Source organism: Heterocephalus glaber, unplaced genomic scaffold, assembly GCF_053883595.1.
Source record: "Heterocephalus glaber isolate CG9 unplaced genomic scaffold, H.glaber_assembly_v1.0 deba00001497, whole genome shotgun sequence".
NCBI classification, from domain to species: domain Eukaryota; kingdom Metazoa; phylum Chordata; class Mammalia; order Rodentia; family Bathyergidae; genus Heterocephalus; species Heterocephalus glaber.
In genome coordinates, this window is record NW_028258320.1 from 68,793,828 (window position 1) to 68,817,273 (window position 23,446).

The 23,446-nt window shown below is 34.7% G+C and overlaps 1 protein-coding gene across 12 annotated transcripts in view; it reads right to left on the minus strand.

Moving 5' to 3' along the window:
* Atrnl1 (attractin like 1) overlaps positions 1-23,446 on the minus strand; it is an 833,568-nt gene that overhangs the window by 443,567 nt on the left and 366,555 nt on the right. For all 12 annotated transcript variants that reach the window (XR_015440462.1, XM_087185263.1, XM_004838867.4 and 9 more), the window contains one exon: positions 14,099-14,160. Coding sequence is in view for 11 of the 12 variants with exons in the window: in XM_087185263.1 (XP_087041389.1) it covers positions 14,099-14,160 (62 nt within the window). In the remaining variant the exon portion in view is untranslated. The remainder of the gene's footprint in view (positions 1-14,098; positions 14,161-23,446) is intronic.

Sequence of the window (23,446 nt, forward strand, 5' to 3'; positions counted from 1 at the left end):
TAAAGACATCTCCATGTAAAAAGTACACTTAAATGTTCACAGTGGAATTATTTGTAATAAACAAAGGAAACAATCCAAATATCCATTAAATGATAAAAAAATAAAATGTCTTATATCATGAAATGAAATATTATTTAACAATATTAAAGAAGTGAAATAAGGATACATACTTTATCATGGATAAGCATTGAAAACATTATGCTAAATGAAAAACATATCCAGTCACAAAAGAACACATGTTATATGACTCCATTTATATGAAATGTCCAGGCAAATCTTTGGGCAGAAATTAGATTAGTGGTTGTCCAGAACTGGAGGTATGTGGGAGGAGTAGGGAGAAACTACTAATGGGTATTTGGTATCTTTTTAGAGTGATGAAAATATTCTAAAGTTGATTTTGATAATGGTTGCAGAACCAATTAACAATAAACTTTTGAAGGGAGAAATGTATAGGAATTATATCTTCAAAAAGCTATTTAAAAACAGGCTAAAATTAGAAAGAAAGTTCTTAAATGAAGTGATGTATAAAACTTAAAGCTTTGAAGTTTTGTCTTGCTTCTCCTTAATTCAAGGAGGAAAAACATACTAGATGACATTAGTGTAGTTATGGTTGTTAATTTGATAGGGAAATCATTAAACAAAAATCATTAAGTGTATAATTTCTAATCTGATAGAAGGAAAAGAATCTTAACACTAGCAGCTTATTTGATGTGATAGAAAGCACAGAATCAGTAAAAGGATGACAAACATTTTTAAAACAGATGATTGAGAAACAAATTACAGGTCAACAATAAACATAAATTAACTCCATTTACAATTTCCATTTACTTCCCCATCCCTTAAAATTCAGAGGTCCTCTGATTATTAAGACAAAACAAACAATATTTGGATATTTGTAGTATAAACAAAATACAAAACATAACAAAACTGTCTCAGGAAATGAAAAATATATATCTGGAAAATTCTAACGAAGAGATTTTATATATATATATAATCACATATATAATCATATATATATAATCATATATATATATGTTTTGAACAAAATATGCTTTAAACAAAAAGTATTAATAGGGACTAAGAAAATTCCAAATCATTAAAACAATTCAACACCACTCTCAGTAATTAAGAAAACAAGCAGATAGGATAATCAAGGAAATAGAGAATGTAACACAAAAAACAAGATCTAATAAGGAAATACAGAGCACTATATGTAAGAATAACACAATGCACATTCTCCTAAAGGGCATTTTGGGCATTTGCAGAATAGACCAGATGTTAGGTCACAAACCAAATCTCAAAAAATTTAAAAAGATAGATATCATACAAAATATCTTCTCTGCAACAGGATAAAGTTGAAAATCAACAACAGAAGGAAAACTAGGAAATTCAGAAAAGTGAAAATTAAATGACACACTTTCAACCAATGGATCAAAGAAGATTTAACAAGGGAAATTACAAATACTTATAGAAAAATGAAAATGAAAATGTACCAAATCATAAGGCACACAGTGAAATCAGTGCTAAGAGGGAAACTGAGTGATAAAAGCTCACATAAAAACAATTTAAATCAACAATCTAGCTTCACAGTCTAATGAACTAAAAACAGAAACTAAATCCGAAGTAACCAGTGAGAGGAAAGAAATAATAAATATTAGATTAAAACATAGGTAATTGATATAGGAAAATGAAATCCTTGTCAAACCTTCCCCCAAAACTGAAGAGGAATGAACAATTCTTAAATCACCCTATGAGCACAGCATAGTACATATTAAAGTTTCTGAATGCACCTGAAGCATTTTAAATATTTATTAAGTATTAAATATTTAAAATGATAAAAAGACCTATATCAAGAAACATGACAGTCAAGCTGTCAAAAGTCACAGACCAAGAAAAAAAAAAATTGGAAGCAGCAAGAAAAAAGGGGGAGGGCCGGGGATTTAGCTGAGCGGTTTTGCCGCCTGCTGTCCAAGCACAAGGACCCTAGTTCGATCCTCGGTACCAAAAAAAAAAGAAAAGAAAAAGAAAAAAGGGGGACATCACATACAAGGGAATTTCATTTTGTTTTGTTTTGTTTTTGTTGTTGTTGTTACCAGGGATAGAACTCAGGACCTTGCGCTTGCGAGGCAGGTGGTGGTACCACTGAGCTAAATCCCCAGCCCACAAGGGAGTTTTTATTAGATTATATGCAGATTACTCAGCAGATACCTTTCAGGCTAGAAGGGAGGAGGACGGTATATTCAAAATATGAAAAGAATATCAACCAAGAATACTGTGCCTGGCAAGGATGCCATTCAAAAGTAAAAGAGAAATTAAGAATATTCCATGCAAAATAAATAAATAAATAAATAAATAAGATTATTCTACATAAACAATAGCTTAGTGAGTTCAGTGTCACTGAGTTATTACTTATTGCTAGAGTCCTTCAACTTGAAGTGGAAGGATGATAAACAGCAACAAAACACCATACAAAAATGCAAACACTCTTTGTTAACTGTAAATATACAAATATAGAATACCATAGTAAAGTAATGCAGGTTTATACAACGTTTTCAAAGCTAGTATAAAATTTTAAAAATCAAAATCATGAAAGATAATTCTCAATCTATATTAATGGATAGGTAATAAAAGAGATAACTCTGTCATCAATAACAAAAGGTGGAAAGACAGAAATTTTTAAAAGTAGAGAACTCTTATTGGACTGAAATTATTATCAATTCTAAATAGATTGTCATCAATTTAAGATGTTTTATGTAAATGCAGTGATATCACAGAACATCTATAGACTATACACAAAAAGAAATGAGAAGGAAATAAAAACACAGCATTATTTTTTTAAAAGCATACTGACATCAAAAAGAGATAGCCATAATGCATATGTTAAACTCATAGAGCTAGAAACCAATGAAGAATTAGAAGAAAAGTAGAAAAAATAAATGGAAAAAGTGATGAGTTTGAAAACAATGAAACAATGGTGAGGACTCATGTCAATTTGTTTTGGAAATGACTTCCAATATTGCCAAAGTCCTTTTATGGCTTATTAATTAAAAAATGAAATGGGGAAAAAAATATTACAATGAAAGGGAAGATACAACTCTAATACAGGAGATATTTTAGAATGTTAATATTGAAAAACTATGCCAATAAATATTTTTTAAAAATTAAACAATGCTTTAAAAGAAATTAATTACCAAGTATGCCAAGAAAAAAAGATGTAAATAGATTAATAAATATTAATGCCATTTATTAAATTTTAAAATCTATGCACAAAAAACAAAAAAAATTAAAATCTTACCTTATTCATTGTTTTATAGAGTAGTTCTTTCAACTTTTAAACAACAAATTGTTGAATTGTACCAACCATAAAATGTACTTCTTTGATCTATGACTGCAGAGAATTCTGTTAACCTGTGGCTTTACCTTCTAAACTGTGAAACACATCACTAAACATAGTGAGGCTATTCTTGCCTAGGGCTGTTGTTTAGGGGACCATTCCTGAGAAATGCAAGACTTTCCTTATGAGTAACTTTTGCTGGAAGACATACCATTGGTCTTACTAAACATTCTGTCATCTGCCCAGGTACTCTTAGGCTCTTTCTCACAACCTCCCTTTCTTCCTCTGCTCCTTCACAAAGAAGGATCAGCACTGTAGTCTGAAAGCTCTCCTATTACCTCCATTACCCACTCCCAATTTTCTCTCACTGGAGTTGAGATAAGGTGAGGATTTAAAATTGACTCTCTGCAAGACAGGCTATGAGGTCAACAACCATGTTAATAGGTTGAGCACAGACAGCCCCTGGCAGAAAGCTTAAACTGCTAAAAGATTTCAAGAGTAATGACTTGAGAAAATATCTTGATAGAGAATACCCTGTTAAAGGTACATGATTTAGGCATTTGAAAAATTAGAACAACACGTTTAAATGAGGGAGGAGTTGGCTGATTACTGTTATGTTATATTGATACTTTCAGAGGGATACTGAAGGCCATTAACAAACATTACTACCTAAATATAGGAGCAAGTGGTATCTTGCCTTTAAATGACATTTGTATGTCTAATAGTAGAAGAGCTAATGTCGACGAGCAGAGGCGCATGATCTAACTGTTAAAAATTATGGAGCTCAAGAGATAATAGAATGCTCAGTCAAAGCAGTTCTGTCATGCCAGAGTAAAGGCCATAGTTGGGCAGACTCAGGGCCCTGAAACACAATCTGGTGGGTGCTTCTGAGGAACTGGATCTAGCTCCTCAGTAATGAACAGCACTTTGCTATGATGGAAAACACTGAAGGCTTCTCTTTGAAACGACAAGTGCTCCCTTCATAAGATGCCACCACATCCTTTCCTGGCCACCAGACCAGCAAGGAGGGTAAAAGCTCAGAATAAACCATCAGAGTTTAATAAAAGAAAAATACAATATACACTTGAAAGAGCAGCAAGGATTAGCTAGCATGTCCGACCAGAAGCTTACGGAATGTCATCAGCTTTGAGTTTCAGTGGCACTGTGTTTAGTCAAGGGAGATACAGTGTAAGCCTTGCTAAGCAAAAATCCATTGAGTTGGTATGTATTTTCATGCCCACAGATGTCATGCCCTACTGAGGATTCCAGGCAATGATACAAACTTGTTACTAGAGTGACTCTTAGAAGCCCGGAAAAAGGTTGGTATAGTGACCAAAATAAAATGAAATTTAAATGCCTAAGTTGCTCTGGTAGACAGAAGGTAAAAGAAAAAAGAAGACAGCTTTTGAAGAAACAGGAGGCTCAGGGTAGTTGCTCCAACAGAAAGTTAAAGTTCTCTGCTCATTCCTTGAGCTGAGATAATTTTCAAATCCAGAATCCAATGAATAAACAGGTAGCTGGGTCCATTAAAAAAAAAAGCAATAAGACATCTTTAAAAGTATATAAAATGATCCCAAAAGGGACTTAATATCATATACAGAGTTATATGCATGGATCTATTCACAGTGCAAGGGAAATAAGCAATCTTTGTGAGCACTGTAGGATGTGAGAACAGAAGTAACACAAATAACCAAGGACTCGAAATGTCATCATACGCCATGATTAGAGTTGGGGTGTCAGGGAATGGCAGTAGGGTACAAGTAACAAATTCTAGCTAAATTCAAACTCATGTTGAGGCAACAGTGTCTATGAATCCATCAAGTAGAAATTTCTCTAGTCATTAAATGTTTAATTAGAATCCATAAACAAGATAGTTGGAGTAGGCACGCCCTACCGAGGTCACGAGTCGCGTGGAACACACCGAATCAGCCCACAACAATCCACTGGACAGCCCCCCCGCCCCGCTCCTCTGTACAGCCACCTGGTTCCACACTACAAAGATGCAGAGGACACTGGACCACCAGACCATGGTACTGAGTCCCACTGCTCCCAGCCCAGAGGTAGGGGCTTCTGAGCCACCATCCCACTGCTCCTGGTCCAGAGGAAGGGGCTTCCCGGCCAACATCCCTCCGGCTGCTCCTAGCCCACAGGAAAGGGCTTTTGGGAAACCATCCCTACCTCTGCTCCCGGCCCCTGTTCCACCTCTCCCAGCTCAGAGGAGGTAATCCATGCAGGTGCCAACAGCGCCCCCCTGGTTGGAATGAGAAAACATGTAAATAAGTCTCAAAACCAGACTTCCAGATCACCTACAGCAACCCCAAAGGGAAATGAGATGGAACACCCTGATACTCAACCACCTGGACCCAGTGAACTGGCAACAAAAGGGGATCTGGAAAAAATGAAATCAGAAAGAATTTCTCAGATAACAGGAGAAATTGTGCCCCTAGTGCAAGACATGATTAATAAATCTAGAGAGGAGCTCAGGAACATGATGGAATCCCAACATAACAAACAAATGGAATCCATAAAACAGATGCAAATAGATTTCCAGAACATGAAAAATTCCATTGAATGTTTACACAGCAGAATGAGCCAATGTGAGGACAGAATTTCAGATATAGAAGATAAGATTGCAATTAGTGACCAGGAAAAGAAAAAATGCTTCAAAATTATAAGGGAACATGAGAAATCAATCCAGCAGCTGCTAGATGATGTAAAGAAGAATAACATAAGACTGACTGGAGTCAATGAAGAAACAGGAGAGAGTGCAGATGACATAAAAAAACCCTTCACATAAATAGTGGCAGAAAACTTCTCAAGCAGGGGATAAGAGCTTCACATACAGATAAGTGAGGCATATAGGACTCCAAATAGCCTTGATCAAAAAAAATCTACACATAGGCATATAATTGTTAAGATTCCAGAAACACAACAGAAGAACAAAGTTCTACAAACAGTCAGAGAAAAGAAACAAATCACATACAAAGGAAAGCCCATCAGAATCACAGCAGATTCTCAACACAAACCATCAAGGCAAGAAGAGCTGGGAGTGACATATTCCAAGCCCTAAAAGAAAACAGCCTCCAACCCAGATTGATGTACCCTGCAAAACTATCTTTCAAAATTCATGGAGAAATAAGATACTTTCATGACAAAGAGCACCTTAGGAACTTCGTGAATACCAAACCAGCACTCCAAAGAATTTTATACAATCTCCTAGGAACAGACATTGAGGATCACAACCCCAGGAAGCAAAGCAGAATGAACCCATCTGGCATGACAAAAAGTTAAATGTAAAGGGGGAGAACTTAACAAAAAGAAAAAGTTATGGCAATGACAAGTCAATATGTTTCAGTTATAACCATCAACGTTAATGGTCTCAATTCACCAATCAAAAGAAATAGACTGGTAGAATGGGTCAAGAAGCAAAATCCAACAATATGCTACATACGAGAAACACACTTAATTCAAAAGGAAACTCATAGACTGAAAGTTAAAGGGTGGAAAACAATACTCCATGTGACAGGAACCTGAAAAAAAGCAGGAGTAGCTATCCTCTTTGCAGATCAAGTAGATTTCAAATCAACACTGATTAAGAGAGACGAACAAGGGCATTACATCTTGTAAAGGTAAGAATCCAAGAGGAAGAGATGACAATCATAAATATCTATGCACCAAACACTAGTGCACCCTATTATATAAAACAAATACTAATGGACATGAAAACTCATATATGCACTAATACAATTGTAGTGGGGGAACTCAACACCCCACTGTCACAAATAGATAGATCAACTAGAAAAAAATTAGTAATGAAATACTAGAACTCAATCGAACTCTTGAACAAATGAACTTAACAGATGTTCACAGAGTGTTCCACCCCACAAAATCAGAATACACATTCTTCTCAGCTGCACATGGGTCATTCTCCACAATAGACCACATACTCGTCACACATAGAACATGTTTAAGTAAGTGCAAAGGAATTGAAGTTATCCCCTGTATATTATCAATCTATAGTGCAATGAAATTGGAGATTCATAGCAAAAGAAACTCAAAAAATTTCATAAACACGTGGAAATTGAACAACACACTTCTGAATAACCAATGGGTCACACAGGAAATTAAAGAAGAAATCAGACAGTTCCTTCAATTAAATGACAATGACAATACAACATATCAGAATCTATGCGACACAATGAAAGCTGTCTTACAAGGGAAATTCATAGCAGTCAATATGCATATTAGGAAAACAGAGTGAGCCCAATTAAACAACCTGATGCTGAACCTCAAGCTTCTAGAAAAAGAAGAACATGACAACCCCAAAGCTCATACAAGGGAGGAAATTATAAAGATCAGAGGAGAAATCAATGCAATGGAGACTAAGAGAACAACACAAAAAAATCAATGAAGCCAAAGTTGGTTCTTTGAAAGAATCAACAAAATTGACAAACCTTTAGTGAACCTTGTCAGAAAAAGGAAAAAAAGGCCCAAATCCATGCAGTTAGGAATGAAAAGGGTGAAATGACAACAGACCCAGCAGAAATCCAGAGGATCATCAATACCTACTTCCAGAACCTATACGCCAATAAGATGGAAAACACAGAAGAAATGGGCAGATTCCTAGATACATATGAATTACCAAGGTTGAACGAAGAAGACCTAAAAATTCTGAACAACACAATATCAACCAATGAAATTGAAAATGTAATCAAAAATTTATCAACTAAGAAAAGCCCGGGCCCTGATGGCTTCACTGCTGAATTCTACAAGACATTTAGACAGGAACTGCTGCCACTACTGTTTAAACTCTTCAATGAAATGGAAAGGGAAGCAATACTCCCAAATTCATTCCTGGAAGCAAGCATCACCTTCATCCCCAAAACAAAGAAAGACCCAACTGAAAAGGAGAACTATAGGCCAATCTCACTAATGAACATAGATGCAAAAATCCTTAATAAGATAATGGCAAACAGAATGCAGAAGATCATCAAGAAGATCATACACCCTGATCCAGTGGGATTCATCCCAGGGATGCAGGGATGGTTCAATATACGAAAATCAATCAATGTAATACACTATATCAATAGAGACAAGGACAAAAACCATATGATTATCTCCATAGACGAAGAAAATGCATTTGACAAAATCCAACATGCATTTAGGATAAAAACCCTACAAAAAATTGGAATAGATGGTCTCTACCTCAAACTGACAAAAGCCATCTATGAAAAACCAACAGCCAATATCATACTAAATGGTCGAAAACTGAAATGCTTCACACTAAAATCAGGAACAAGACAAGGATGTCCACTATCACTACTCTTGTTCAATATAGTTCTGGAAACATTAGCCACAGCAATTAGACAAGAGAAAGAAATAAAAGGAATAAAGATAGGAAATGAAGAAGTCAAACTGTCATTATTTGCAGATGACATGATACTCTATATAGAAGACCCCAAGAACTCCACCAAAAGTCTTCTAGACTTAATAACCAAATTCAGTCAAGTAGCTGGTTACAAGGTTAACACACAAAAATCAATATCATTCCTCTACACCAATGACAGACTCACTGGGAGAGAAATAGGGCAAATAACTCCTTTCACAATAGCATCCAAAAAACTGAAATACCTAGGAATCAACCTAATGGAAGAAATCAAAGACCTCTTCTCTGAAAACTATGGCATTCTGAAAAGAGAGATTGAAGATGATATCAGAAAATGGACAGACATCCCCTGCTCCTGAGTAGGAAGGATTAATATAGTGAAAATGGCCATACTTCCAAAACTGCTATATAAATTTAATGCAATTCCAATTGAGATCCCAGCAGCATACTTCATGGACCTTGAGAAAACAATCCAAACATTCATTTGGAACAAGAAGAGACCCAGAAGAGCAAAAGCAATTCTAGGTAATAGAGACATGGCAGGGGGTATCACAATCCCCAACCTGCAACTCTACTACAAAGCTACTGTGATAAAAACAGCATGGTACTGGCAAAGAAACAGACCTGAGGACCAGTGGAACAGATTAGAAGATGCTGAAACAACGCCAGACACACTCAGCCATCTCATCTTCAAAAAAGGAGCCAAACACCCTCACTAGAGGAAAGTTAGCCTCTTTAATAAATGGTGCTGGAAAAATTGGGCTTCAACTTGCCAAAGAGTAAAACTAGACCTATATCTCTCACCATGCACTAAACTAAAATCAAAATGGATGAAAGATCTAAATATTAAAATAGAAACTCTGAACCAGTTGGAAAAGAGGTTAGGTAGAACCCTTGAAGACATCGGTGTAGGAAAAGATTTTATGAACAAAACCTCAGTTGCCCGTGAACTAGCACAAACAATCAACAAATGAGATCTCTTCTTATTAAAAGACTTCTGCACAGCAAGAGAAACCACCAGCAGTATGAAGAGACAACCCACAATGTGGGAAAAAATCTTCACCTGCTCTTCCTCAGACAAAGGTCTACTATCTCGAATCTATAAAGAACTTAAAAAGATCAGACCTCCCAAATTTAAAGACCCAGTCCAAAAATGGGCATCTGAAATGAACAGACATTTCTCAGACAAAGAAGTAGAAATAGCAAATAAACACATGAAAAAATGTTCAACATCACTGGTCATTCGAGAGATGCAAATGAAAACAATGCTGAGATTCCACTTCACTCCAGAAAGAATGGCTGCTATCATGAAATCAACCAATAACAAATGCTGGTGGGGCTGTGGGGAAAGAGGAAGCCTGCTCCACTGCTGGTGGGAATGTAGACTGGTGCAACCACTGTGGAAATCAGTATGGAGATACCTCAAAGAACTAGGACTGGAAGTCCCATTTGACCCCACTATTCCAGTGCTGGGGATCTTCCCCAAAGAATTAAAAGAATCATACCACAGTGATATATGTGGGCCCATGTTCATAGAAGCACAGTTTGTAATACCTAAAACTTGGAAACAGCCCAAATGCTCATCAACTGGAGACTGGATAAAGAAAATGTAGTTTTTTTATAAAATGGAGTACTACTCAGCCATAAAAAATGAGAAATTAGAGACATTTATAGCTAAGTGGATGCACATTGAGGTGATACTCTTAAGTAAAATAAATAGGACACACATGTGTAAATACTGAATAGTTTCTCTGGTGTGAGAAACTGAAAGTGTAAATAAGGACTAAAATGTATAATAGGTAATATGAAATCGGAAGAAAAGGGGCAAAGGGGAAGGAAGTGGGAGGGCTAGGGGAAAGGATAGAAGGGAATGGGATTAATATGAGAAAATGGAAAAATAGGAACAAAATCTTTGTAAATAGGGAGGAATGGAGGGGTTGAAGGGAGGGCTGGGCAAGGGTGAAAAATAAGAACCAAGAGAGACTATGTAAAGGTGCAAATTTCCAATGATGAATGTCATTATATTGTATACCTAAAATGTACCAATGATTAGAATGAATAATCGATATTGCAAAATAGGAAGAAAAGGTCCAAAGGGGTAGGGGTAGTGGGAGGGGCAGGGGAAAGGAAAGAAGGGAAAGGAAAAATGATGAGAAATGGAAAAAATGGAAATAAAGTCTTTGTAAATAGGGAAGGGTGGAGGGGCTGAAGGGAGGGCTAGGAATGGAGAAAACATAAGAACCAAGATGCATTATGTAAAGGTGCAGTTCCCAATGAGAAATGTAATTGTGTTGTATACCTACAATGTACCAATAAAAGAATTTAATAAAGTGAAAAAAAAATAAAAGATAGTTGGAGTAAGTACCACACCATATCTCTGGCCTTTAGAGTAAGATCAATCAAAGCGAGATAGACCTCAAAAACCAACATCTTCTAAACTGCAGTACAGTTACTACAAGATAGTGACTACAACTAGTGGTATAGCAAAAATTATTGACACCATTAAAAACCTATCATATCTCCATTTAATTTACTTCTTTAAAATAAAAAATTCAAACATTTTAGATTCACACTTAATTTTTCATTTTTTCACAACAGAAAAAGTATTTTAAAAATAATTCTTTTTGGTTTTCTAGTCATTTACTCTATTATATCACACATCATAACAGCAACAACAAAAGCCCTTTAATTCTATATAGGAAAGGAATAAAATTTAGAAAAGCTAGGTGACCTACTTAAGATGGCACAAAAAGCCAAGACTAGATCCAAGCTATGTCTATAAATCACCTCTAATGATCAATTAATTATGTCTAGCACAACAGCTTACATGATATAGAGGTAAAAACTGATACAGAATTTGAGAAGTAGCCCCTAAAAGCTATGACTAAACTGAAAGCTGACACATGCACTTATCTCTGCTGTCTCCCGACCTGGGTTAGAAATAGCAATAGCAGGAATGAGGGCCTGACTGAAGTATGTTCATAAATGTTAACTTGTTAAAAACATTTTCTAAATGTAGTTGTGGCCTTTGAAAACATAAATAATTAATAAACTTCAAAATATTCTGGCTGTTTTTCTTAACAATGAAATGATTTTAAATTATCTAATTTACATTTCACTACTGGAAGAAATTTAAATGACAAAAAGCCCTTCAAATATATTTGATTTCACTTAATAATAAGACTATTTTATTTCACTTTGTCCATGATGACAACATAATAAATAGGATCATCTTTAAGACAGGGTACATATTAATACCAGCTTTCTTTTGCTAAATAAAAGAACTTTTGAACTTAAATATGCACAGAAATTTAAAAGTTTAAAATAAAAACATAAATATTTAAATAATTTTTATATATTCAACTGTGAATTTTTATACATGACTGACTTTTAAGTAAATTCTCATCCACATTATTCTACATCACAAAGTAGTTTTATTTTACTGCATTAAATAATGCTTATAGTAAATTCTCTTGGTTTCTAAAAATATATTGCAACTTTGTTAATAGTCTTAAAATTCATTTATATTCTGAAGTACAAAAATCATGAAACATAACACATTTACTATGTTTCCTCAGATTTTAAGGGATAACTTTCAAGTATGAATGCAATTTCCACATATATTAGTGATTTTCTTAATAATATTAAAGTCTGAAAATTAATAACTTTTAAATTACCATAAGCACATATAATTATTTTCAGAGTAAAGTGACCAATATGGTAAAGTTTTTAACAAAAGAAGTAAAAAAATGAACAGGGAGGGCCAGGGATTTAGCTCAGTGGTTCCGCCGCTTACCTCGCAAGCGGAAGGTCCCGCATTCGATCCCCAGTACCAAAAAAAAAAAGAACAGGGAGTGTGCAAAGTGAAGGAAAGTATTTAAAAATCTTAAGGGCTATAGGAGGCAATGAGAGATTAAACATGTTATACACGAGCCCCATCGATGAATTAGAAGAGATATTAAAGCGAAACAGATTTCAGCTCAATTATAAAGAACAATTGTAATGCTAAAAAGTGCTATCTCAGATTATGGCTAGTCTCCAGCCATTAAAGGAAGTTAGTCATAAACTGGATGAAGGGTTGAAAAAATTATGACCACAGGCCAAATTCAGCCCACCAGATGTTTTATTATAAAGTTTCATTGCATCACTACCACCTGAATTTTTTTTCCATTTTAGTTCTAGCAGCTTTAGTACTATATCAAAAATGTTGCATAAGTGGAACAGAGACTGTATAACCCACAAATGTCAAAATATTTATTATCTGGTTCTTGATAGAAAATATTTTAAGGCAACAGGAATTCAAGTACTGTATGGGAATTTGAACAAGACAATCAATTGGAGAATGATTATTAGATGTTTAGGAAGTACCTAAAACATCATGTTTCAAAAATTGAATTGTATGGATCCTTTATGGTATATGCCAGGACAGCTGAGTTGGTGAATAGAACTCAAAGTTCATATCACATTCTACCTTCAGAGTTGCATGCTATGATGTGGGGGTATATGTGCCAGAGGAGGAGTCACATTTGTCTTATGTGTACAAAGACATAAGTAAGTGGCACATATTCATAACAATGTTGACAAAAATAACATCTTCAAGATCTCACAATACAAATATTCTCTGGCTAAAAATCACCTTTTCCACATTACCCAGTGTCTTTATTTACATCTCATGAAAATGAAAATAAGTGTTCCCTGAAAAGGGTTCCCTGAAAAGTTTTTATATACCATGAAAAATTCCTACAAACACTACCTGATCATCTCTTTTACAAATTACCATATTAACATATTAAAATTAGCATATTAAAAATTCTGAAAACTAATGTCTTTTAAAAACAAACCAAAAGAGCCCTATTTAACGCTAGTATATATAGCATTTCCTGAAGTTTTTTAATTGTGGAACTTTTCTTTTATAACTCTACCGTTAATATCTCACACAATTAATGTTCTGGAGAATTATGCTCTATTCAAAGGCATTTATAGTATTTTTACGTTACTAATTCCTTCAGGAAAGAAAACAACTATTTCTCTTTCACCATACATACAATACAGAAAAAAAACTGAATTCATTTCATTGTAGTAGACATAACTAATCCATGTTTTGCACATACTGTTAGTTTTCTTAATTGAAGCAGACTTTAGTTACAGTACAGAGAAAGTTATGTTCTTTCCACAGAATCCATTTAGCTGTTTAGTAGTAGAATGGTAAAATAATCTTTTACAAGTATATTTGAATTATGTTCCTTCTGCTATGGTACGTATTTAATGACATTAATATACATATTTAATACATGGTATATATTTTAAAGTCAAATAATTATAAACTTTGTAGCATATTGACAGGTATAATAAATTCAAAGTCAGTAAAAACAAATTACCTGAAGAAGGTGACAAAAAACTGCACAAGATCCATGATTGTATTGTGTTGTGAGAATGCAATCTGAAAAATTAAAAAAAGCAAGCTTAGAACATATTGAATCTAAGTTCTACAACACCTGTGATGATGTTACATTGTATGTGTAAATGCAGCATTTTGAAATAACCCATAGATCTGGAATCAGCACATTATATATCAAATATATGCTAGGATTAAAATTTTATCTTAAATACTTAATATTTTCAGCTACTAACAATGATCTTGGCATAGGCTATGACATTACATGGGTAAAAACTATTATAATTTCAAGAATGTGAGCTAACAGTCCCATGTAAAATGTTATGACAGATTAAACATGCCTAACTAAAACATGAAAATGAGTTTCTTCATTTACTAATCATATTTTCAAGAAATGCAACTGATAACTCCTTGTAAAAACAAAACAAAATAAAAATTCAACACACTTATAGAATTTTGAGGGGATTTTTCTCTCTACTTCCTTGTCTAGAAGAGATATGCACGCATAGAAATATTTGGTTATATATTATCAAAGAATAAAATTGTAACAATATTTTAAATTTTCAATTAATAAAAATGAATTGTGAAAGGTGAAACTAGTAGAAAGCTAAAGTTGTTCTCCATTTCAACTAACATTAGAGAGATTATACTGCAGCAACTTGAAGTATTATGCAGTGTATTAGGCATAGTGAAGCATCTGAATAAAGAATAACTGACTTGAAAGATAGTTCATGTACTAGCCATGGAATTTTTAGAAAATTATATAATCTATAAGTGCAGGACAATCCCATTATATATTAGAATTTATAAAAGGGGAGAAGACAGAAAATGAAGCAGGAGAAAAACAAGAGAATGATGTGTCAACACTGTAAAACTGTAGAGGAAAAGAAATGTTACAAGAAGAAAGCAGTGGTCAGTTTCTGTAGGTTGAATAAGATAAAACTGGAAATATAACTATTAGACTTGACAACATGAATTGCACAATTAAACAAATGCACTTACAGTGAAGTGATGAGGATATTAATCTTAAAGTTTAACATAAAGAGAACGTACACAATGAAGTAATGACAAACTCAGCCTGAACATTTTTGATAAGGTCCATTATAAATAAGAGAATAATAAGGAACACAGAAGATTTTAAGAATGTTTTTAACCCTTAGAATGTTTGGAAAACTAGATGGTGTATTCTGAATTTATTTAAAATAGCCTTACTTGGGATTATACTATAAAATCTAAATTAAATTAAATTAAAACTATATTACAAATATAACAAAAACATGCTTAACTATTAGAAAATGTTAAAATGCAATCCCAATGGCAGAGTTTTAGGTGAGCAGCAACAGTGCCAGCTAATTTTTTATATCCTTGATTTCCCCCCTAAAAAAAAAAAAAAAAAAAAAAACAAGATTGCAAAAATAAATAAATAAATAGCAATTTCAGCAAAATGGAAAAATTATCCCTTTAAATTACAAAACATGAAAAGATACAAACCATAAACACATACATTGTCTTACTTTCTCCTTGCTGAGACAAAATACCCAACACCCAAATTTAAATGAGGAAAGGTTTATCTCAGCTCACAGTTCATAGATGCTTCAGTCCATAGTTTGTTGACTCCAAGGCAGAGTGGCATGGCAGAGGGGCATTGCAGAGGAGAAGCAGTGCCTGGCTGCCAGAAAGCAGCAAAGCAGTGAAGTAGCAAGTAGTAAGCAGCAAGCAATGACAGCCCTCTTTCTGTCCCTTATATTCTATCCAGGGTGGGACACCTTTAATCCTAGCATTACACCATTAATCTCAGCATCACATCTTTAATCCCATCATCACACACCCCAGATCCAGCCACAGGGGTAAAGCCCCAACTGTGACCACATGAGGGTATAGGGGAACATCTAGATAGAAGCCATGACATACAGGAACCAGTGTCTACATGGCAAAAGAAGGAATTAACAAGAAAATCCAAAAGTTCCAAGTGGTATTCACTAGAACTTCACAAGCCTATTTGAAGGTAGGCATGAAAGCACAAATGATTTTACTCAGTCCAAGAGGAAATAATGCAAGCAGTTCTTGAAAAGTTCTAAAAGGGGCTAAAACAATTTGTAACACATGAATTTTCAAAAGCAACCAATCAAATCTCCATTTCAGGACAGGTCCCAAAGTAAAAAGAAACTGTTAGATGTGAAAATCAAAATTAAGCAGTGAAGGTTGACTACAAAGGAAAGATATTCCAAGCAAAGTGGAAAGAGTAACACAGTCAGGATAACTTCATGAAGGGAAAAAACCCCACTTTTTTTCAAGTACTGATCTTGATGTTAATTTCTTTGTGCACTGTCAATTTAATTCATTATTATCACTCTCAAATATCTACCATTCTTTAACATATAAAGGATTTGATATTTCTAAGGTTTAATTGATGCATAAGTAGTAGGAATACCCAACAGCACTACAACAAATTTAGATGGGCAAAACGTATATTGGAAGCTAGTACAACAGAATTTTCTTATGGTTTGCTTGCCCTTTGTGGGTCCATATTATTTATCCTTAGGAAAAAAATCATAGTTTAAGCGACATACGCAAACTAAAAACATACACAAAATTATCCACAATTTTGCACATTTTTTCAAAAAATATTTGATTATATAAAGTAGAGAAGGCCCTACAAACTATAGTTATTAAGTAAAACACTAAAAATATTATAAAACTCGAATTATTTATATGATTTATCTGTACCTATTAATAACAAAGTAAAAAAATTAAAAGTTTTCCCAAGGGATATAAATACTATTTTGCTTTCAGCATGTATTCTGAGGATGAACTAGGACACTGTTATTACAGAGGTGATAGCACTTAAACCTCGCATAATTAACATAATTTTCTAAATTGTCATACTGTGCAGTTCCTCACAATTTAAGTTCCAACATAACTCTTGAATATTAAAATACCAATTGGAGATGTTTACCAACTTTTGGCACAGATAATACTATCCTACTTTTCAAAATTAGGAGTGTAATAGGATAAACATGATAGGAGAGGGCTTTGTAAAAGTGACATCTGAAATATAGACCACTTTGAAAACTAAATCAAGGGACACCTTAATGTAAATACTCTTTTACCAAATGAAGTTAAACAATAAATATAGACTCAGCACAAACATACCACCCGGGTGCTATGACCTCAGGTAAAATAGCTTTTCATGTTGGCTTTTCAACAGGAGAGTCAGTGTTATATATCCTGTAAATCTTTCAAAATGCTTCTTGAGACTTTCTGTAGAAAATTCCGTAAGAGACAATCTACAGAAAACCCTGCCTGAGTACATCATGAGACATAAGATCTAAAAAATAATACTGGACTGATTCTGGAAACAAAAGGCAGATATTAGGAAGATTTGGTAGAATTGATAAGCAAGGCCAAGTTGACACTGACTCAATCAAAGTCCCTTTTGCTGTGGTTTGAATATTACCCCAGTGCTCATGGTTGGGAATAAAAAACCTCAAATTCCTATGTTGATGGTATTTGGAGTTGATGTCTTTGGGAAGTAATAAGGGTGAAAAGAGGTAATGAGGGTACAGCTCAAATGACAGGATTAATAGCTTTATAAGACAAGAAAGAGAAACCTGAGCTCACAGGCTGCCTCTCTCTCAATGTTAGTTTCTTTCTTGAAAAAATTTTCAGAGATGAAAACATTGCCCTTTGATTGGCTAGAAACAACAGCTAACTCCTCTTGTCCTCCATCACTTTATAATATACGTATTCAAAATTAGTCCTAGCATACCTACAATTATATATGAAGAGTTCAGATCATTATAAAAAGTCCTGGATAGACTTTATAATTCAAAACAGTACACCAAGAAGTTTTCACCTTTCAATGGAGCATGAAATCATGCTGAAAAGAGTATAAATGATAAATTAGAAGTGAAATGGAAGCCTAACATTAACACCATATACAGCATAACTCCTCTCTTAGACTAGGGTCCTCTCATTTTAACTACTGCTTAGGGAAGAGTTAAAATTTGGTTTAAGAGGATGAATTGGGTTCAGGGGGTATGGCACACTAGTAGAGCACATACCTAACATACATCAGAGAGTTTCACCCAAAGCTAAAAAGAAAAGAAGATGCATTGGAAACTTGGAAAACCCAAAAGGAAAGTCATTATTCCAAATGACTTTTTTAATAGATCTAATTTAAAGAAGGAGAAAATTGGACTTAAATATCAACTTAAGCAAACACATACTGATCTATCTCCAATTATGTTCTACATATAATTCATATATATTCAAAATCTAAAGTTTTGTATTATGTTTATTATTTAGCTTGACTCCATATAAATAGGTCACAGATGCTTTAATTTTATTTTCATTTCAATGGCTTATGCTTTAGGATTTTCATAAATATATGCCACTATTGATTTAATAATTATTTATATTATTTACTATGTTCTTGCATTTAAATTTTTTTTTTTTTTTTTTTTTTTGGTACCAGGGATCGAACTTGGGTCCTTGTACTTGCACAGCAGGCAGCGAAACCACTGAGCCAAATCCCCAGCCCTATGTTCTTGTATTTAATATCCTGGGCAATGATTCAAAGAAAATTAAATCATATAACTATTTGAAATTGCCTCAGTTATTGAGAGTATTAACTTATAGTATAAATTTTCCCTTATGCTCTAAATACATAATACTCAACATTTTCATTTATAATGATAAATACCATTTTTAAATCTCACTAATACATGTTTGCAGCACATAAATTTTACATTCATCTTAAGGAGTAGGTACATGTACATAACATATCTTCATTCTTTTTATAACCCTTCCTCTCCATTTTCCTCCATCTGTTTCTAGATACCTTTACCCCATTTCATTACTATGGTTACTATTACTCTTTTTTTACTGCATGTTTGCAATATAATGTTTATGTTCATTGTAGGTATTTGGTGCATGTACATGATACATCTGAAATCTTTTTAGGTCCCTTCCCCTCTTCCCTTCACCTCACCTCTATTTCTTGGACTCTTTCCTAGTCACAATACCTAGGAATTAAATTTTCCAAGGAAGTGAAAGACCTCTACAAAGAAAACTATGGCGAGATTGAAAAGGACATCAGAAAATGGAAAGATGTTCTATGTTCTTGGATAGGCAGAACTGATATCTTCATAATGCTTATACTGTCAAAAATGATATATAAATTTAACGCAATCCCAATCAAAATAGCAATAGCATTTCTCACATAACTAGTGAAAACAATCTTAAAATTCATATGGAGCCAGAAGTAATACAGATTAAAGAAAGAACTCTGTGCAAGATGAACAAAGGTTGAATCACAATTCCTGACTACAACTTACACTACAAAGCTACAGTGATTTTTTTAAAATGGCACGGTATTGGCACAAAAACACACCTTTAGTAAATGAAAGAGAACAAAGGAGGCAGAAACATTCAGCCATTTGATCTTCCACAAAGGGCCATATTCAGCTATTTGATCTTCTACAAAGGGGCCAAAAACCTATGTTGGAGGGAAGACAGCCTCTTTAGCAAAGGGTGCTGTAAAATTGGATAGTGGTGTGCAGAAGATGGAACCTGAATCCATACCACCCAGCATGTACTAAAGTGAAATTAAAATGGATCCAAGATCTAAATGGTAAAACAGAAAAAATTAATCTATTGGAAGATAAAGTAGGTAAAATCCTTGAACTTATAAGGGTAGGCAAGGATTTTCTGAACAGAAATCCAATTGCACAAAAAATAACAGCAGAATCAGCAAATGGGATTGCAGCAAAGTATAGAGCTTTTGCATGGTAAAAGAAATAATCAGCAGAGTGAAGACACAACCTACATGGGCCAGGGATTTAGCTCAGTGGTTTAGCTGCCTGCTGCGTAAGCACAAGGTCCCAGTTCAATCCCTGGTACCAAAAAAAAAAAAAAGAGACAACCTACAGAACAGAAAATATATTTCTGCCAACTATTCCTGAGACAGAGGAATAACATTTAGAATATATATATAAAGAACTGAAAATTTATACTAAAAACAGACCCAATTTAAAAAATGGGCATGCAAAATGAATAGACTTCTTCTCAGAAGAAGTTAGATGAACAATAAATACGTGAAAAAATGTTCAACATCTCTGGCCATTAGTGAAATGCACATTAAAACAACACTGAGATTCCACCTTACTCCAGAAAGAATAGCTATGATCAATAAATCAAATAATATCATCACAAATGCTGGAGAGGCAGCGGGGAAAAAGGAACATTTTACAATGTTGGTGGGAATGTAAATTAGTAAATCTATTATGGAAATCAGTTCAGAGACTTTGTAAAGAACTAAAAGTAGACCACCTTACACCAACTGGAACAAAGACACCTGGAGTGTCCCCACTATGCCACCCCCTTGCAGGCCTCCCAGCCAGGGGTGCATGGGTGCGGAGCAGAGCCACGCAGGCACCAGCAGCAACACCCCAGCACACACAACCCCACCCCCGGCCTCCTGGTTGCCTGTACCTGGATCCACACCCTAGAGGCACAGGGGGTTATAAAGGCCATTGTCCTGAGCTCCAGAAAATAGAGCAGAAGTGAACAACAGAAAGAGGGCCTCTCTCAGGCTCCTTGATGAAAATTGAAGCCCATTAGAAAAGTGAAGAGAATCTCTGCAATAAAAGCACACCAGACCACACCGTACTTGGTAAGTTGCAGGGATCATCACCTGCCTTCAGAACCTGGACTCTCTTCAGGGGAAGGGTAGCTGGAACCTGCAGTAGAACCTTGCAGATTTCAACCCTGCAGGAGGTCAGGGAGCTCAGCTAGGGCCTTGCAGCCAGAAATTAGCCTGAATCTCAGGGGTATGCTGCTGGCTTGCTGAGACTCATTCACTTAGATCTACACACTGCTGCCCACATTGTCTACTGTGACAGCAGAGACATACTCTAAAGGAGGCCCTTAATTTTTATTTTTTATTTTCAAAATTATTATTTCTCTTATTTTTAATTTTGTTATTTTTTTCTATACTTTTCAAAAAAATTTTCTTTCTTCCTTTTTTTTCTCTCTTTCTCTCACTCTCTTGCTCTCCCACATTGTCTTTCATCTTCCTTTTTGTTCCTGTTCCTGAACTATTTGATTTCTTCTTTCTTTTTCTTTTCTTCTCTCTTTTTCCTTGTCCTGATTGTCATTAGTTTCAAAGGAAAATGAACACAGTTTCTAGCTTCCCTATTGCTGATAGGTTGTTCTGTTCTTGTCTTTGTTCTTTCATTCTGTCTTTTCCTATTGTCTTGAACAGTTCCTTAGAGTTTGTGTGATCTTTCTGTGTCTTCTGGCCTCACTTCTAACCTTTCCCTATCCTTCTACCTATCTATCTCTCCCTCCCCAACTTCTTCTAAGTCCCCATCCCGAAAGGTTAAGTTGCTATATTGAAGAGTTTATTCACTATAAATATGTTTTGGGCTGGTCCTCGATTTTGATTTAATTCACATGGTTAAAGGTGATATATAAAAAACTAACCCAAGTTGTCATTTTCTAAGCTGCACTTTATACTACTGTTATTGCTGACTGTATCACTTAGGTTAAGGTGTTGTGATTGATCTAATCAGTTATCCTTCTGGTATAATGAAAATGAGATTTCCACAGAGTCATTAGAGACTCAAAATCTTAAGACCAGCTATATCTGGAAGACAACTCTGAAAATCAATCATTCCACAAGGGTTCTAAAAACAAGTAACAAAGATACCTACAATAACCAATATCGAAGTATCAACCTAGGAATTAAACCAAGGACAGTACCAACAACAAACACAGAAATGAGAAGACATTTAAGTAAGGCATACTCCCAGACTTCCAGCGCACCAAAGGCAAACTCTGGGGGAAACAAGGTAGAAAAGTCTGATAATCAACCAACTGGACACCCTGAACTGATAGCACAGGTGAATAAACAGATGAATGAGGCTCTAGAAAAATTCAAAGCAGAAATAATTTCCCAGATAACTACAGAGATGAAGAGCAGAATGAAAGGCATGATTAGATACTCTAGAACAGAAACATAAAAAAATAGATGACTTCAGGACCATGATGGAAGCCATGAATGCCCAGCACAGGAAAGAAATGGAAATCATGAACACCCAACATAGGAAAGAAATGGAATCCATGAAATATATTCAAACAGATATACAAGAGATTAAAAAACTCTATTGAAAGTATACACAGCAGACTGAGCCAATCTGAAGACAGAATATCAGATGTAGAAGACAGGATGGTGGTCAGTGACCATGGAAAGAGAGATCCCTTAAAACTAGTAAGGACTAGAAAACTAGTAAGGAAACAGCCCCTAGACAATCCAAAGAAGAACAATATAAGACTGATAGGAGTCCACGAAAAAGCAGGAGAAAGTCCAAATGACATAAAAAAAAACTGTTCACAGAATTAATGACAGAAAACTTCCCAAACAGAGCAAAAGAATTTGACATACACATAAGTGAGGCATATAGAACTCAAACTAGCCATGATCAAAAAAATCTACACCTAGACATATAATAATCAAGATCCCAGAAAACCAAGAGAACAACAAAATACTACAAGCCAGTAGAGAAAAGAAACAAATCACATGCAAAGGAAAGCCCATCAGAATCACGGCAGACTTCTCAACACAAACCCTCCAGTCAAGGACAGCCTAAAGTGAGGTATTTCAATCCCTAAAAGAAAACAACCTCCAACCTGGACTGATTTATCTTGCAAAACTATCTTTCAAAATCAATGGAGAAATAAGACATTTCCATGACAAAGAACACCTGAGAAACTTCATGAATACCAAAACCAACACTCCAAACAATTCTAAAAATTATCCTAGAAAAAGACAATGAAGGTCACAACTCCATGAGGCCCAACAGAGCAAATCCATCAGGCAAGGCAAGAAATTAAAAGGAGAGAGAGAAAAAATAAAAAAGAGGCAAAAACAGGAAAAGAACAAGACAATGGTGTAACCATCAATGTTAAGGGCCTCAACTCACCAATCAAAAGAAACAGATTGGCAGAATGGATTAAGAAGCAAAATCCAACAATATGCTATATACAAGAAACACACCTAGTTCAAAAAGAAACTCACAGACTGAAAGTTAAAGGATGGAAAACAGTTTTCCATGCAACAGGAACCCAAAAAAAAGTAGGGGTAGCTATCTTATTTATAGACAAAGTGAATTTCAAACCAAAACTAATTAAGAGAGACAAAACAGTTAATGCATCCTTGTAAAGGGAAAAATACAAGAAGAAGAGATGACAATCATAAATATACATGCACCAAATACTAATGTCCCCAACTATACAAAACAAATATTAAGAGACATGAAAAACCAAA